The sequence below is a fragment of the Schistocerca piceifrons genome, chromosome 2, assembly GCF_021461385.2.
Source record: "Schistocerca piceifrons isolate TAMUIC-IGC-003096 chromosome 2, iqSchPice1.1, whole genome shotgun sequence".
Lineage (NCBI taxonomy): Eukaryota > Metazoa > Arthropoda > Insecta > Orthoptera > Acrididae > Schistocerca > Schistocerca piceifrons.
Window position 1 is genome coordinate 828,364,661 of NC_060139.1, and position 16,942 is coordinate 828,381,602.

Below are 16,942 nucleotides of genomic sequence, written 5' to 3' on the forward strand. Positions count from 1 at the left end.
GAATGTAAGATGGAAAACCGAAAAACCATTTGTCAAATTTTGCTTCAAAGACATGAAATAAAATCAATTTTGCATCGAATTGTTGCTGGCGATGAAAAATGGATTTATTTTAAGAATCCTAAACGGGAAAAATCAGGGGTTAATCCGGGACAACAATCAACATCGACTGCAAAACCAGATCGATTCGGCAAGAAGACAATGCTCTGTGTTTGGTGGGATGAGAAAGGTGTGGTGTATCATGAGCTTCTAAAACCCGGTGAAACTGTGAATATTAATCGCTACAGACAACAAATGATCAATTTGAACTATGCATTGATAAAAAAAGACCAGAATGGGCCAGAAGACATGGTAAAGTAATTTTTTTACACGACAATGCACCTGCACACAAAGCAAAACTGGTTGAGGATACAATCAAATCACTTGGCTGGGAGCTGCTACGGCACCCGCCGTATTCACCAGACTTGGCCCCTTCCGACTACCATTTGTTTTCATGAATGGGACACGCATTGGCTGAGGAACACTTCGGTTCCTACGAAGAAGTCGAAAATTGGGTGTCTGATTGGTTTGCTTCAAAACACGAACATTTCTATTGGCGTGGTGTCCACAAACTGCCAGGAAGGTGGTCAAAATGTCTAGAAAGCAATGGTCAGTAATTTGAATAAAATGTTTTTACTTTCCAATTCAAAATTAGTGTTTCATTTTCACAAAAATACGCTCATTTCATACCGGTACACCTTGTATTTCCTCTGGTGGCGTGGACGTTCCCGTCCACCTTGGACGACACCACCTGTGCTCGGAGCGGCCGCACCACCGCCAGGATGCGCCGCCCGCCGCCCTCTGCCGCTTGCTGAATGAGCCGCGGGGCGCGCCGCCCTGCGCTCCGCTTTTAGAACCGGCGCAGGCGTCGCCGCCGCCGTCCAGGCATACCGCGGCGCCGCGCAGTGCCAGGGACGCTCCGACAGCGTCGCGACGCCGGTCGCACCGCTCCGCACCACGCCACTCCACAGCCACACCGAGGCGTCGCGTCCGTTCACGTCTAACTACTGTGCAGGACTCATATTAAACGCATCAGAATCTTGCCTTCGTCCAGCAACACAAACGAGTCCGTCAATGAAGTTTATGGTGTTCATTTTCGGTTTGACATTCTAGTATCTCTGTTGCGTTCTGTGTGGTAACAATGGTGCGCTACTGACTTTAGGCAATATTTCTCACCTTCTCTGTACATGGCTGACTTAAATTCCACCAACCGCCTACTAGATATATCCGCCCCGTCTCGGTTAACACGGAACCTTTTACGAAGTATGTCGATTTCATTTCGATGCCAGTTCTCCAATGAAAACTACGATCTGACGTGTTTTGAGTTGACGAAAATGATGCTTTGCTGACTGTAATATTACGTGTATTTTGTGCGGTATGTGGATATAGTAACTGACGCATTTCGTAAACGTGGTTGACTTGCCCCGTTATGTTTATCCGCATCGCTTCTAGACAGTCGGCAGTTTCCTTTCAACAGATGTTTCCTTACAGCTGAGAGAACCCCTTCGATGGACGCCACCAATTTTAATTTTCGGCACCGTTCCGTGCGAGCGTGTGGAGCGACAATGTTTGTTTCCGTCGCGATGTTATGGTGATCGTTTGAACTGCGACAGAGCGACGCAGTCTCGCCGACACTGCGCGCGTGAGGTGAACTCTTGGTCGGCGCCAAAGAGCGGCGTCAGAGATGCGCTGAGGACCGCGAGCGGTCAGGCGTGCCCCGACGCCGTGCAGCGCGGCTAACGCGATTCTGAACGCCCGACCGCCCCCGAGCCCTGCGCCAGCGGGCGGCGGTGACACAGGGGCCGGAGCCAGCCGTCGTGCCTGCGGTCACGGCCGATTACTCCGCCCGGCGACCTCGCGCGAGTGGCGTGAAGTGACCCGACCTCCGCCATGGAGCAGCCGCAACAGCACGAGCGGGAGCAGAAGTCACCGCCACCGCCGCCACCTCCGCCGCCGCCGCTGCCCTCGCAGAACGGCTCGGCAGCCCAGGATGAGGCGGATAAGAACGACCGAGAGAAGAGCCGGCGGCTGATGAGTGAGGCGCTGCAGCGCGAGGACGAATTCCTCGAGTACCTCATGTCGCTCTCCGCCACCGCCAACGACGGAACAGCCGCCGCCCCCGCCGCGGCCGACTCGGGGTCCGCTCAGGACTCGGGGGTGGCGGAGGAGGAGGACCCGACCCCAGCCACGGGGCCTGTGAGGTCCGCCTCGGCCTCTTCCCAGCAGCCGCGGACGGCGGGGCTCGACCACCTGGACAACCTGTGCAAGCTCATGGAGCAGCTCGGTGACCTCAAGGTACGCCTGCTCTGTGTCATGCACGTTACTTCTGACTGCAATGTTCGTACAGTCTAAGCACACTCCCAAAAGGCAACACGCTAGTACCTTCATAACCTTGTAATAGAGTCCTGCATGAGCGAGTAAACGAGCACAAAATACGAGGTGAGGCGAGCACACCCTAACTGGATAAGCTGCCCGCACTAGTTCTAGTGACCGAACATAGAAGCTCAAATGGCTCTGAGCACTATGGGATTCAACTTAGAACTACTTAAACCTAACTAACCTAAGGACATCACACACACCCATGCCCGAGGCAGGATTCGAACCTGCGACCGTAGCAGTAGCGCGGCTCTGGACTGGAGCGCCTAGAACCGCACGGCCACCGCGGCCGGCGAACATAGAAGCCGTGACCGAATACGTAGCACGTAACTTCAAACACATTACACGTGTCATTATCCGCGTGAGACTGCAGCCAGTAAGGGCTTCTCATTTGCGGTGTCTCTCTGTCTGTAATCACGCAGCGGGAAGAAGCCAGTGCAGTAAGACGTAAGAGTGAAACCAATGTTTACACATTGAAGAAACGGGAAGGTCTAAAAAGCCAATTATGGAGTACATTTCTGTTAGTTGAAGATGAAAACAGTGCGTCTACTGGGTACGTATCGTGCATAAACTGCTCCACATTATTCTGTTTGCAGTCGGGAACCACTCATTTAAAGAAACACAGTTGCAAGAAACCTCACAAAGATACAGCTCCTTCAGGGATACCGGCAGTAATAAAAAACTGTATTACAGCAAAGTGTGTTGCAATGTGTGCTAAAGATATGAGACCTTTTAATGTTGTTTCCGGTGAATGTTTCACAGAAATAGGCCAAGAATTAATACATCTAGGTGCGCATTATGGAGAAGTTAACGTGGCAGATGTCATGCCACATCCCTCTACTATAAGCAGACATGTCAAAAAACAAGCTGATGCAATACGAAACAGCATAATGCTTTCTGTTATTTCGGAAGTTATTAATAAAACATGTGCTGCGACAGTTGACATGTGGACTGATTCGCACAATCAGGTGCACTATTTGACGCTTACAACACATTACATTAACACAGATTGGTCTCTTGTGAACAATGTTTTATATACAATAATGATGACATCTTAAAGTGGTGAAGCAGACATGAAACAAATCTGCCAGGCCTGGCTGAAGATGGTACATTTTCTGTTTGGAAATGAGGCTCGTCCTCTATCCGCGATTGTATTGAAATATCATTTTACTTTCCAAGCGCTTTATGAATTTAGCTGTGTCACGTACCCGTTCTTGGAAACGTTACTTTTGTATCAAAAGAGAGAGAGAGGCAGAGATAAATACATTGTGTGTGTGTGTGTGTGTGTGTGTGTGTGTGAGAGAGAGAGAGAGAGAGAGAGAGAGAGAGAGAGGCGTTAGATTTGTAGAGTACAGTGCAGGGAGCCTTGACGAGGCGAGGTGAAATGTCTGTGGTGACGGGTCATGCTAGGTTATCCGCGTGTCCTGAATCCGGGCAACAGACATGGGGCGAGTACGTGGCCGAGCCGAGTCGTGTGGGGCCGGACACGAGCGGCTCGGTCCCCCCGTCAACAGTGACCGGTCAAACATTGAACGTTGCAGCACTCTACCTTGTAACACCCCTAGCCTTGATCTTCTTCCTGTGCCTTTGTCCAACAACGACATGGTTTTTGACATGGTTAATTTTAACGGGTGGCCAGATTCCCCTCCTGTATCCACCGCGTTAACCCCCCCCCCCTTCCCAGAATAGAATAGGTCTGTGAGTAGTCTTACCTACGTGCGAGTGACCGAAAGTTCTCTAAATGTTTGCAAATCGTGTAACAGAGGTGGGGGGCCGGCCGAAGTGGCTGTGCGGTTAAAGGCGCTGCAGTCTGGAACCGCAAGACCGCTACGGTCGCAGGTTCGAATCCTGCCTCGGGCATGGATGTTTGTGATGTCCTTAGGTTAGTTAGGTTTAACTAGTTCTAAGTTCTAGGGGACTAATGACCTCAGCAGTTGAGTCCCATAGTGCTCAGAGCCATTTGAACCATTTTTGAACAGAGGTGGGACTTGGATACCAGCCCGGAATCCTCCTAGTGGGATGTGGGAAATCGACTTAAAACCACATCTAGGCTTGCCGGCACACCGAACCTCGTCGTTAATCGACTGGGCAGACTCGATACAGGACCGACACACCTACCTGTCCCAGAGGCGGTACTTCAACAATGACGGCTACCCGGGCGGGTTTCACCTGTAGCCTTGATAGTGCCCTCAATTCAGGGAACTAACGGAGTCCACACGTTTCTTCCGGTTCTATCATATCCGTTTGAAACCACTCATTGATGACTACACCTCGCACAACTACAAAACTGAGAAGATGAATGTTATGTGTCTCACCCTTTGTTCCAAAGAGACCCAGACATTTCTTGTGCGATGACTTACCGTGTAAGTTGAAGGCGATAGGGAGCACTGAATCTTCTAGTCAGCTACTGTCCAGTTTTTGTATTGCTTGTCCACAGAGGAGGTGCCGCTTGTTAGCCCCCTTCTCTTACTTTGTATATTTTAATTTGCGGCGATCGGACACGGGTATAGGATGGTTAACATAGAGAACACGCTTGTTTGTAAACTAAATACTAACATTATTAAAGTTCTTCAAATTCACTTGGGAAAATGTTGCATTGAAAGGGTAACAGTACAGATCATTTTTACTTCGTTTACTGACTTTTTGCGCCTGCCATCGTCCGCAGCTCGTGGTCGTGCGGTAGCGTTCTCGTTTCCCGCGCCCGGGTTCGATTCCCGGCGGGGTCAGGGATTTTCTCTGCCTCGTGATGACTGGGTGTTGTGTGATGTCCTTAGGTTAGTTAGGTTTAAGTAGTTCTAAGTTCTAGGGGACTGATGACCATAGATGTTAAGTCCCATAGTGCTCAGAGCCATTTGCACCATTTTTTTTTGCGCCTACCATAGTGCTTAACAACGCCTACAATCAACCACGCTTGTATTGACTATTATATGTATTCCACTTTTACAATGAAATATGACACAGCGGTATTGCTTTCCCGAATTAATCTGTCCACTGTAAACTATCTATAACTGTCCAAATGGCTCTGAGCACTATGGGACTTAACATCTGAGGTCATCAGTCCCCTAGAACTTAGAACTACTTAAACCTAACTAACCTTAGGAGATCACAGAGATCCATGCCCGAGGCAGGATTCGAACCTGCGACCGTAGCAGCAGCGCGGTTCCGGACTGAAGCGCCTAGAACCGCTCGGCCACAACGGCCGGCACTGTTCAAATAGTAATATGTTCCGCCAGCGGAAGATAGTGACCAACAACTCATTCGTCCACTGATTTCATCTACATGAATTACATCTACATGACTACTTTGCAATTTACTCTTAAGTGACTGGCAGGGAGTTCATCGAACGACCTTTAAGCTGTTTCTCTGATGTTCTGCTCTCGAACAGTACGCAGGAAAAACGAACACTTAAATATTTCCGTGCGCGCTCTGATTTCTCTTACTTTATTACAGTGATCAATTCCCCCTTTATATGCCGGTACCAACAAAATAATTTCCCATTCAGACGAGGACGTTGCAGACTGAAATTTCGTGAAATATATCTCACTACACTAAAAACCGCCTTTGTTTTTATGATTGTCACCCCAACTCGCGTATCATATTCGTGACAGTCTCACTCCTATTTCGCGATAATGCAAAAGAAGCTGCCCTTCTTTGAATTTTTTAGGATGCCATACCTCACACTAATACTTCAGCAGAGGACGGACAAGCGTAATGCAGGCAGTCTCTTTAGCAGACCTGTTACATCTTCTAAGTGTTGTCCCAATAAATTGCAGTGTATGGTTCCCCTTCACCACAGAATTATCTGTGTGATCGTTCCAATTTAAGTTGTTCGTAATTATAATTCCAGGTTAGTTAGTTGAACTGACAGTTTTTCATTTTTGTCTGATTTAACATGTAATCGAAATCTAAACTAGATGGTAAATGACAGCATCATCTGCAAAAAATTGAAGAGGGCTGCTCAGAATGTCTCCTAAATCGTTTTTATACATGGGAACAGCAGAGGGCTTATAACACTTCCTTGGGGCCCGCCAGAGGTCATATCTGTTTTACTCGATGACTAATAACACGTTCCTTCAGCGAATAAACAGTATCGTTGCTTACCGTGTGTCATGGGTGCAATTTGATCCCATTGCGATGCGCATTTGGTCGAAAAGTTTACATTTAAAAGACACTGGTACTAATAAGGACAGTATCTCATAATGAAATCAGTGACGACACGTAAGCTCTCATCTCACAAGAGGCTCGTTTGCGGACCCAAGTTTACTGGAACCGTTTCGGATACTGTTATCGTAATCTCTCACCAGGCCGGCCGGAGTGGCCAAGCGGTTCTAGGCGCTTCAGTCTGGAGCCGCGCGACCGCCACGGTCGCAGGTTCGAATCCTGCCTCGGGCATGGATGTGTGTTATGTCCTTAGGTTAGTTAGGTTTAAGTAGTTCTAAATTCTAGGGGACTGATGACCTCAGATGTTAAGTCCCATAGAGCTCAGAGCCATTTGAACCATTTGAAGGAACAGGCTCAATTCTGAAGCTTACAGTTGTGGTAAATGTTACGAAATGCATTTGCATTTCGCGAATCTGAATTGACGTCAGCTACTTGTGACATATGAAAATTTATGCCGAACCGGGACTCAAACCCGTATTTCTCGCTTATCGCAAGCAGTCGCCTTACCCACCGGCTATACGAACACGCTCGAGGACCGATCCAACTCCATCTGTCACGAGTCCACAACCCTTACGGTCGCACATTTCGTGATGCAAGCACAGGGAGAGGCAAATATTTTATCGTCATTGTAGACCGTCGATACATGGATACATAGTTCCAATGTCTGTGTTTGTGTCATGGAAGAGTGCTCGGTTAGCCGAAGTGCTTAAGGGGACTGCTCGCGATAAGTGGGAGATATGGACTCCATTCACTGTCCGACAAAAATTTTCATGTGTCGCAAACAGCTGAAGTCAATCCGGATTCGTGATAGCGAAACTATTTCGTAATATTTCCACTGTCTGTTATGAAAAACGCAATATATGCAAATTTCTTTGCCGGCCGCGGTGGTCTAGCGGTTCTAGGGGCGCAGTCCGGAACCGCGCGACTGCTACGGTCGCAGATTCGAGTCCTGCCTCGGGCATGGATGTGTGTGATGGCCTTAGGTTAGTTAGGTTTAAGTAGTTCTAAGTTCTAGGGGACTGATGACCACAGATGTTAAATCCCATAGTGCTCAGAGCCATTTGAACCATTTTTGCAAATATCTTTACGGAAAATTGTGAGGATATTGCTTTCTTGCCTTAGACACGTCCAAATTAAAGTCCAGTTTTTTCTTCCGATATGTTAATGACGCGTTCGTGATTTTCCCCAATGAACGTAAAAAACTTGCCGACTTTCTGGAATATCTCAACGTTAACGCTAACATCGAGTTCACTGCGGGAGAAGAAGAGGACGACGCCTTGCCCTTTCTCGATGTCCTCGGCCGGCGCAAACGAATTTCGTGCCTTTTTGCAGCGTCTACAAAAAACCTATAGACGCTGACCTGTAGTCGCACAACGTCAGCCATCATCACCCATCCTAGAAGCACACTGTGTTACAAACGTCGGTACATCGTGTAAGAACGATATCAGACGCCGATAACCTGCCCCATGAGCAGAGCCACCAATGCAATCTCTTCAGTAACAAAGGCTACAACGATCGCCAAATAAATGAAGTGATCTCAAGCAAGTATCGCAATAAGATCACTACGAGGAGCGGAAAAAGAAATTTGTTTCTTCGCATTCCGTGGCCCCGAATCGATCAAGATAGCCGCAGTCTGAAAAGATACGAAGTGAAATCGATCTTCAGGTCTTTGTAAAAATTTCACCAATTGCTGAGTGCAAGTAAAGATGCGGCAGGTCTCAGAACACCTTGCGTCTTCAAAATACCTTTGTGAATGTGGCCAGTCTTACTTCGGGTATTGCGCACTGTAGAACAAGCCGGAAGAAGCATGAGAGGTTTTATCGGCTACGCTAACCCGAAAACTGTCTTAGCCTAGATTGCTCTAGAAAACTGTCACCAGATGAAATTTGACGAAACCTCTGTTGTGACTTGCACTGACGGCGTCTGGGACTGTGTTATTGAAGAAGCAATCGGAAAAAAAGACCGATAACACCTTTGATACTGACGACGACGTGCAGCTCAGGAGTTGGATCCGGTGATCGCGTGGTTGAAGCGGGCGCATCGAAGGCGGAGGCAACGTTGTCCATGTAATTATGGCGATGCTATAAGCACCAGTGACGTCGACGACGGCAAGCTGAGTATAGTATATACAGACTTACCAGCAGGACCTCAGTAGTGATTCTAGAGCGAGGAGTGTTTGCCTGAATGCTAGTAGAACTTAAACTGTTTGACATGGCTAGATAACCGAAAACTTTTTATTCAGTGTAATCGCTGCGAAATTCTACATTCTGAAATGGAATCTCACTGTTTCCTTGCATTCATTTCCGAAATATCAGAAGAAAAAAGTGCTAGACGCGTTTGAAATTTATGGGTTCCTAAGCGCGGACTGATTTTTTGGCGAAAAGCTCTTCTCCCACAAACGTAACTAAACGGGAAATACACTTATTCGAATTTTAGAGGAGTTAGCCGAGCGGTTCTACGCGCTACAGTCTGGAACCGCGCGACCGCTACGGTCGCAGGTTCGAATCCTGCCTCGGGCATGGATGTGTGTGATGTCCTTAGGTTAGTTAGGTTTAAGTAGTTCTAAGTTCTAGGGGACTGATGACCTCAGAAATTAAGTCCCCTAGAGCTCAGAGCCATTTGAACCATTTTTGAAGTGACGGAAAAAATTGGAACGCCAAGAAGGAGTTCTGCGACATAACAGAAAGTTGATAGGCGTGTTCCTACATGAAAAGCTAATGTCTATTAAAATTTTGCACTACTCGATAAAAGTGGCGCTGTTACCGTCACCATGAGGATAAAAATCAGGTTTGTTTTAAATATACGCTTTTATCGGTTGTGAGCGTTAGTTACCTTTGTGACTAGACGTGGTGAGCTGATGTTAATCAAGAATGGCGTAAGGCGACAGAGACGCTATATTATCCCTTCCTTTCTGTGGTTATTAATTATTATTATTATTAAGTGATATATATATATTGATTTGTAGGTGGCCAAAGATAAATGTTAAATTATGTTTCGAATGAGCGCCAAGCTCCCTACAAATTATTTCAAATGCTTTTGTCGAAATGTAATGCATGCTAAGTTCACTGACCTAGAATAAATCGTTTCTTTGAAAGTACGCATTTTCTGACGAAATAAAATTAGTGAAGCCTTGCACTTTAGTTAATTGAATAACTTGAAATGATTCTTTCTGCTCCGGCTGTGGTGATATGTTACACAGAAAAATAAATTTAAATACGCCGCGCAATGGCGGCCAGTTGTTGCCAGTCAAAGATCACCGCTGCTCGCTTCGCAGAGACTGAAAAAATGCTACATAACTTCTTGCAGTTATTAATTCAGGAAGAATTGTTTGCATGGGTTCTTTAAGTAACACAATGTCCTCATTTTTTGTAAATACATTTCCACAAAGCACAAACACACTTGAATTATTCGCTACGTACGAGAACAAAAAGAACAAAAGCTACCGCAAGCGTACCTTACGTACAGCAGCAGAAATGATCTGACTCGAAGTGATTTTAAATATCTTTTTTTCTCTTATATATAATGACAAAGATAATAATGTTAGTTTCGAGAACGTTATGCACTACGATCTCATCTAATATAAATAATGTCTTTTTATAACATTGCAATCGATATAGTCTTTCTTTGAAGCTAATTTAATACATTTTCATAATTAATTTGTCGTTTATGTCCATATAATATTATTCAGAGTCCTTTTAATATTTACCTCAAATATATCGGCTTGAATATTTCAAAAGGGACACTATAACGCGATTGTTAACATCTCACTAAGTTTCAACGAGGTCGTGTAGTAGAGCTACGGGAAACTAGATGTTCCTTCCGCGATACTGCAGAAAGAGTTGGCAAGAATGTATATGATTGCTGGTAGAAGTGGTAGCGAGAATGTACAGTCGTAAAAGGACCGGGATCTGGGCAGCCACGTGACACGGCCGAGAGAGAAGACCTTCGTGTTCGGCGTATGGTTGCGGTGCATCATACTGCATCTGCAGTAGCAGTATGAGCAGCAGTTGGCACCATAGTAGTGACACATAGAACTGTTGCAAATCAGTTACTTCACTGACTGATCCGAGACAGGCGCCCTGTAGCTTTTATTCTACTGACACCAAACCTCTGCCACTTGCGACTTCAACGGTCTCAAGTGAGAGATCATAGGAGGGCAAGGTGATGGTCTGTTGTGTTTTCCAATGACAGCTGGTTCTGCCTCGGTGCCAGAGATGGCCTTTTGTTAGTTAGGAGGCCAATTTAGGGCCTGCAACCAACCTTTCTGCGTGATAGACACACCGGACATACTCCTGCAGTTATCGTCCGGGGTGCGATTTCGATGACAGCAGGACCACTCTCGTGGTTATCTCATGCACCCTGGTTGGAAAATTATACATCAATATGGTTATTCGATCTGTAGTGCTGTCATTCATGAACAGCGTCCCAGCTTGTGCTTTCCAATAGTGTAACGCTCGCCCACATATCGCAATTGTAACCCAACATGCTCTACGCAGTGTGGACATGTTGCTTTGGTCTCGTCGATCACCAGATCTATCTCCAATCGAGCACACATGGAACATTACCGCAAGACAACTCCAGCGTCATCAACAAACAGTATTAACCGTCCCTGTACTGACCGACCAAGTGCAACAGGCATAGAATTTCGTCCCACAAACTGACATCTGACGCCTGTAAAACGCAATGGCTGCACGTTTGCATGGTTGCATTCGACAGTCTGGGGGTACATTGATTATTAATGCACCATCATTTCACATTTTCGATGGCTTATCTCGAGCTTACAGTAACCTGTGATCTTGCCATGTTCATCATTTAAATATGTTACCAAGAGAAATACATTCTCAAAATTTCATTATTTACATTAATTATTTTTTCGTCTTGCGACTTCTTGCCCTTCAGCGTACAACAGCATCGTCTAGTACAGTCTCATTGAGCTTATGGCGTTCCACAATAGGTAACACATACATATTGTCAATATACTGATAATTGTAAAAGTCTTATAAAACCCCCAAAAATATAAGGATCAATCAAAAAGTTTCCGTTTGAGGGCGTTGATACAGCATATATGCAACGTATCGAGACTCAGATGAGGTTATATAAGTACCGACATGTTGGCAAGGGATTAGTGGGGTTTTCGTGTCTTCCCGGTGTGCATGCGGTAAATGCGAAAATGTGAACTATGACGGCGTTATTACCAAATAAGTCCAAACAGGACCAACGTGCAGAAAACTATCGTCGTGGAATTGTGCTACTGCTTCGTGATAAACCAAGTCCCAATGTTGGAAATATCGTAATGCAGAAGTTATGCCAGCTCCAGTGAAACAAACTCGAGCATCCGTCCTACAGTTCTGTTCTCACCCCAGGCGATTGTTACTCTTTCGGTCCTTAAAAAAAGGCCTTGAAGAGTCGAATATTGCTGTCGGACGAGGATGTACAGCAGGCAATGACGGATTTGTCCACACAGTGGGACACAGTGTTTTACCAATGGGGTATCTTGAAGTTGATGTGTCGGAGGGGTGATTGCCTCAGCGCTCACAGCGATTTTGTCTCACTGATACACCGTTTCTGGGTTCAAATGGCTCTGACCACTATGGGACGTAACATCTGAGGTCATCAGTTCCCTAGAACTTAGAACTACTTAAAGCTAACCAACCTAAGGACAGCACACACGTCTATGCCCGAAGCAGGATTCGAACCTGCGACCGTAGCGGTTGCGCCGTTCCAAACTGAAGCGCCTAGAACCGCTCGGCCACATGGCCGGCTATACCATTTCTGGGTGGTACGGCATTCGAACGGAAACTCTTAGATCGCCCCTTGTATTTTTCATCTGAATATTTCTTTTCGTTAAGAATGATATGGCAAGTTTACTGTCTAGGAAGTAAAGTGACTCATGTTTGTGACTGCATCTGACACATTAGAAGGGAATTGACTTAAAATGATGAAAATTTTCCTCAGAAACCTTTCTCAGTTCCGTATGATTTAATGGATACATCACAATGGAACTTTATGATGACTACGTTTCCTTTCCAGGTCATTAATCTTTGTCATCTTGTGCGGGACGTTATATGTCAATGGTGTGTGCTACGACATTCTTAAGTGCCTCATTTTCCAACGCTTTAATGCTGAAATTGGTCAGCGGCTCAAATGAAGTTATTGAGTCGTGTTTGTTAGAAAGGTCACCATTTAAAACAGTTAAGAGGTACTAGAAAAAGGGGGAAAGTAAAGATCACAGGATAGAGGGATAAAGTGATTGAGTCTTTCATAGTCACATATTACCAGTTGACTTTCATCTCGCGATCTTCGGCTGACGTTTGTTTAATTATGCTTCTGACGCTTCATCAGCACGAGTGGTAGACATTTTCAAAGACTCAGTCTGCATTGCTGGTGTTCTGCCATTGGCAACTAAGTGTGAATCCATGACAATGCCATCCACTCATGCTGGCAAAAGTCGATCGAATCCCGAGTCGTAAGCCAACAGACAATAAATCAAGTTAGCGGGACGTCTTACAGCATGCAAAAATAGTTTACTCGAAAGCTGAAAACAATTATGATGAAAAAATTACTGAGGACATTGACTGTGACAGGTATACGTGATGGAAGCTCAGTTTTATATTGGATGTGACCTTAGACGGCAACGAGTCGCAGGAAAGGCTCGATAATTATAACGACGTCCCCTTTAGTACCTATAATATTCCAGTCTTTCTTTAGTATTTGTGGGCACCACTCTTCAATGAAATCTATCCATACAGGTTTTTAAGAACCCTATTCCCAATAGCTTCAAGTATAAAGTGCGAATGGATACTTTCATTTTGGAAAGTAGTACAGCAATTGCAAACTTCAGTATGTAAGTGGAACTAAATTTAATTGCAAACACGAGCATGGTTTTGTCTAGCCATCATTAAGAATTGTGTTACTTAGGAACACCATAAAAGAAGTAATTGATATAAATTGGTATCCTTTCAAAGCAAACTTCATCATTTAAAATTAAGGAGAAAATCTAATAACTAAGATCGTATTCAGTACTATTTATTCCTGGTTACCAGTTTCAACAGATAAGACTATCGTCTTCTGATGAAAACTCCGCAAATAGCCGCAACACGATAATCAAAAATAGTTCAAATGACTCTGAGCACTATGGGACTTAACATCTGAGGTTATCAGTCCCCTAGACTTAGAACTACTTAAACCTAAATAACCTAAGGACATCACACATATCCATGCCCGAGGCAGGATTCGAACCTTCGACCATAGCAGCAGCGCGGTTCCGGACTGAAGCGCCTAGGACCGCTCTGCCACAACGGCCGGCAACAACACGATAATCACTTAGCTGCAGAATTCAATAAATATTAACAAAAGAGTTTGCTATAAAACTGTAGATTACTAACACACTGAATGAACTCTGTGAAGATGAGCGCACGATGACGCATTCGTGACTAACTGCTGTTGCAGCACGAAGACTCTTGCATCGGCTGTTGGCAGCCGCCCGAGCTGCGAGGCGGAGTAAGGTGACGCACGACATACGTCTCTGCTGCGGTCCTGAGCTAAGAGGCGTTTGTTTGACTGACTTGCGGGCTGCGCCACCGAGCACGTGCGGGATGAGAGCGTTTCTCTCGCAGTTTCATTGTGCTAGTGCTTAATCATGCTAGCAAAACTGTACTTGTGACACGACTAACAGAGCGATCCACAAGCCCACACAGTACGAGAGAAGTTGCAGGCCGTTTAACTCGTGAGAGATGTACAATACCATGGTTGCAGCCAACTGCTAAAAAATCTCCTCTCTAACCGCAAAAACAGCATCTTCCCTGCATGGCCCTAGTCACAGGAAAGTATGGCGTAATACAGTAGAAAATACAGATATAACTGAGAGATTAACGCTCCGTGCTAGATCTGGGTTCGTACCCAGGTCTCTGCTTTGTAAAGACGTACAGTAGTATGACGTAGTCAGCCTTATCCCATCCGCATCGTTGGTTCTGTGAAACATTTGGAGTGGGGAGGGCTTTCTCCGAAAGGAGACATGGACTTACGTTCAACAATGCCCAAGCGCTTCCGTCCACGCATCCTTACGCAAGGCGGAGGCAGTCTTTCAGATTTCCCTTGGAACGATCGTATGCGTTCGTGCTGCACCGAAAATGTCTGCAAGTTTTCTGTCGAATAATACGGCAACTGTGAGTATTTAATCGATTTTGTCGCGAAGTGCTCGCGTAATTTTCACACGAAAGCAGCGGACAAATCATTATCGTCATTCTTATTCACTAGCACCTGTTGGGAGGCTATATTATTATTTGAACAGTTATGAAGGCTACCGTGACCTGGTACAAAATGGTTCAAATGGCTCTGAGCACTATGGGACTTAACTTCTTTGGTCATCAGTCCCATAGAACTTAGAACTACTTAAACCTACCTAACCTAAGGACATCACACACATCCATGCCCGAGGCAGGATTCGAAACTGCGACCGTAGCGGTCGCGCGGTTCCAGACTGTAGCGCCTAGAACCGCTCGGCCACACCGGCCAGCGACCTGGTACAGCTTGGTAGTTTAATTTTGAGAAGCAACACAGCAGTGGCAAACTTCAGTATCAAAGTGGAAGTAAATTTAACTGCAAACTCGAGCGTGTTTCGATCTAGCCATTGTTAAGAAGTGTGTTACTTACGAGCTTAATAAAAGGGGAAATGAGGTGAAGTAGCACCCTTTATGAGCAACCCCTATGATTTAAAACTGAGGAACTTTAGAATTTGTGACGAAAAGGCATTTGTTCTAGCTTTAGGGAACACGGTCACGCGTAGAAGCAGAGCGGGCCTTTTCCAATAGGTGGCACTGTATTGCTGTATCGTTCAACAACGCCCAGGCTCTTCCGTCCAAGCGTCCATATGCAGGGCGGGAGCAGTCTTTCACATTTTCCGTGGAACGACTGTATATAGTCGAGTCGCGCCGAAAATGTATGGACAGTTTGCAGATGTTGATAAAATATGAGTCTAGAAGTTTTCCGTCTAATCGTAGCGTAACAGTGTGTGATTAATAGATTTAGTCGCAAAGGATGCGCTCAATTTACGCACGAAATCAGTGGACAAGTAAATACCGTCATTTTTAGTCAGTAGCATCCGTAGCGATGTACAGTTATGAAGACCACCATGAACTATTACAGTTTGATAGTTTCATTTTGAAAAGAAGTACAGCAACTGCAACTGCAACTGAAAACTTCAGTATGTAATTGGAAGTAAATTTAATTGCAAATACGAACATGTTTTAGTCTAGCCATCGTTAAGAAGCGTGTTGCTTACGAAATCCATAAAAGAAGTAAATGACATGAAATGGTATCCATTCCAAGCACACTTCGCCATTTAAAACTGAGGAGAAAATTTAATAACCAAGATCGCATTCAGTACTATTTTTGCTGGTTACCAGTTTCAACAACTAAGACTGTCGTCTTCTGATCCTCAAAGAACTTGTTGTTATACGTATAACAAGAAGTTTCTATAGACCAGAAGATGACAGTCTTAACTGTTGAAACCAGGAATAAATAGTACTGAATGCGATATTGGCTACTAAATTTCCTCCAGAGCAATTACGGAACGCTCCTTCTTTTCTCTAATTTTGAGAAATTCCAATAAAACTGATAAACTACAATATTCGTGAATAAAAGAGATACGTTTTCGTTTTAGAAAACACTCTCACGTTTAGTACGAAGGATTTTCTCTGTATTAACCAGCCCTTACCTATGTAAACTAGTGCAATTAAGAATTAGCAAAATATACCGTGGGGGAAGTTACAGCTAGTAGAAGGAACTCTTCTCCTTGCTCTCCCAACGCACCTTGTGATCTCTCCATTAACTTCAAACTGACAGTACATTTTCGTTCGCAGTTCGCAACTCAACTTTTTGTCCCATAATCATGCATGATAACAGCTTCACATTGGGTGGAGATTAGACATTGCTAAACCTAAGGTTTGTTTTTTGGAACAGCCCCTCTCCGTCTGAAATCGAGTTCAGTGTGTTAACCACTGCACCGTTTCGCCCAGTATGGAATGGATCACGCAGGACATTTATTACGTCAATCCTCGCAAAATTAACATTCTCCATCGCAACTGAATGTGACGCACAAATCAGTCATCACTGCGAGTCCGACTGTGATTCCCTTCCCTGTGTCTCCATAGATGATACGTAACTGTTTCATTCACTTACGGAAGTAGGACGTGTAAGTGGCCCAGTTGTCTCTTGCTGTGTCAAAGCAAAACAATATTTCCAAAACGTCAGTCAAACTGGTTTCTTCAAGAGAAGTCGGCGTCCGCCCAAGTACCACACGTACCTTCAGTATGCTGCTTTTGCTGCAGGCTTTTTGGTACTAGCAAGGAACAGGCTAAAGCTCTGTCTT

The 16,942-nt window shown here is 45.2% G+C and overlaps 1 protein-coding gene across 1 annotated transcript in view; it reads left to right on the forward strand.

Annotated features, from left to right (window-relative positions):
* Positions 1-1,914: 1,914 nt before the first annotated feature.
* LOC124775904 (homeobox protein Hox-A3-like) overlaps positions 1,915-16,942 on the forward strand; it is a 69,102-nt gene continuing 54,074 nt past the window's right edge. Inside the window, exon 1 of the mRNA XM_047250739.1 lies at positions 1,915-2,331. Coding sequence (XP_047106695.1) covers positions 1,927-2,331 — 405 coding nt within the window. The 5' untranslated portion in view covers positions 1,915-1,926. The remainder of the gene's footprint in view (positions 2,332-16,942) is intronic.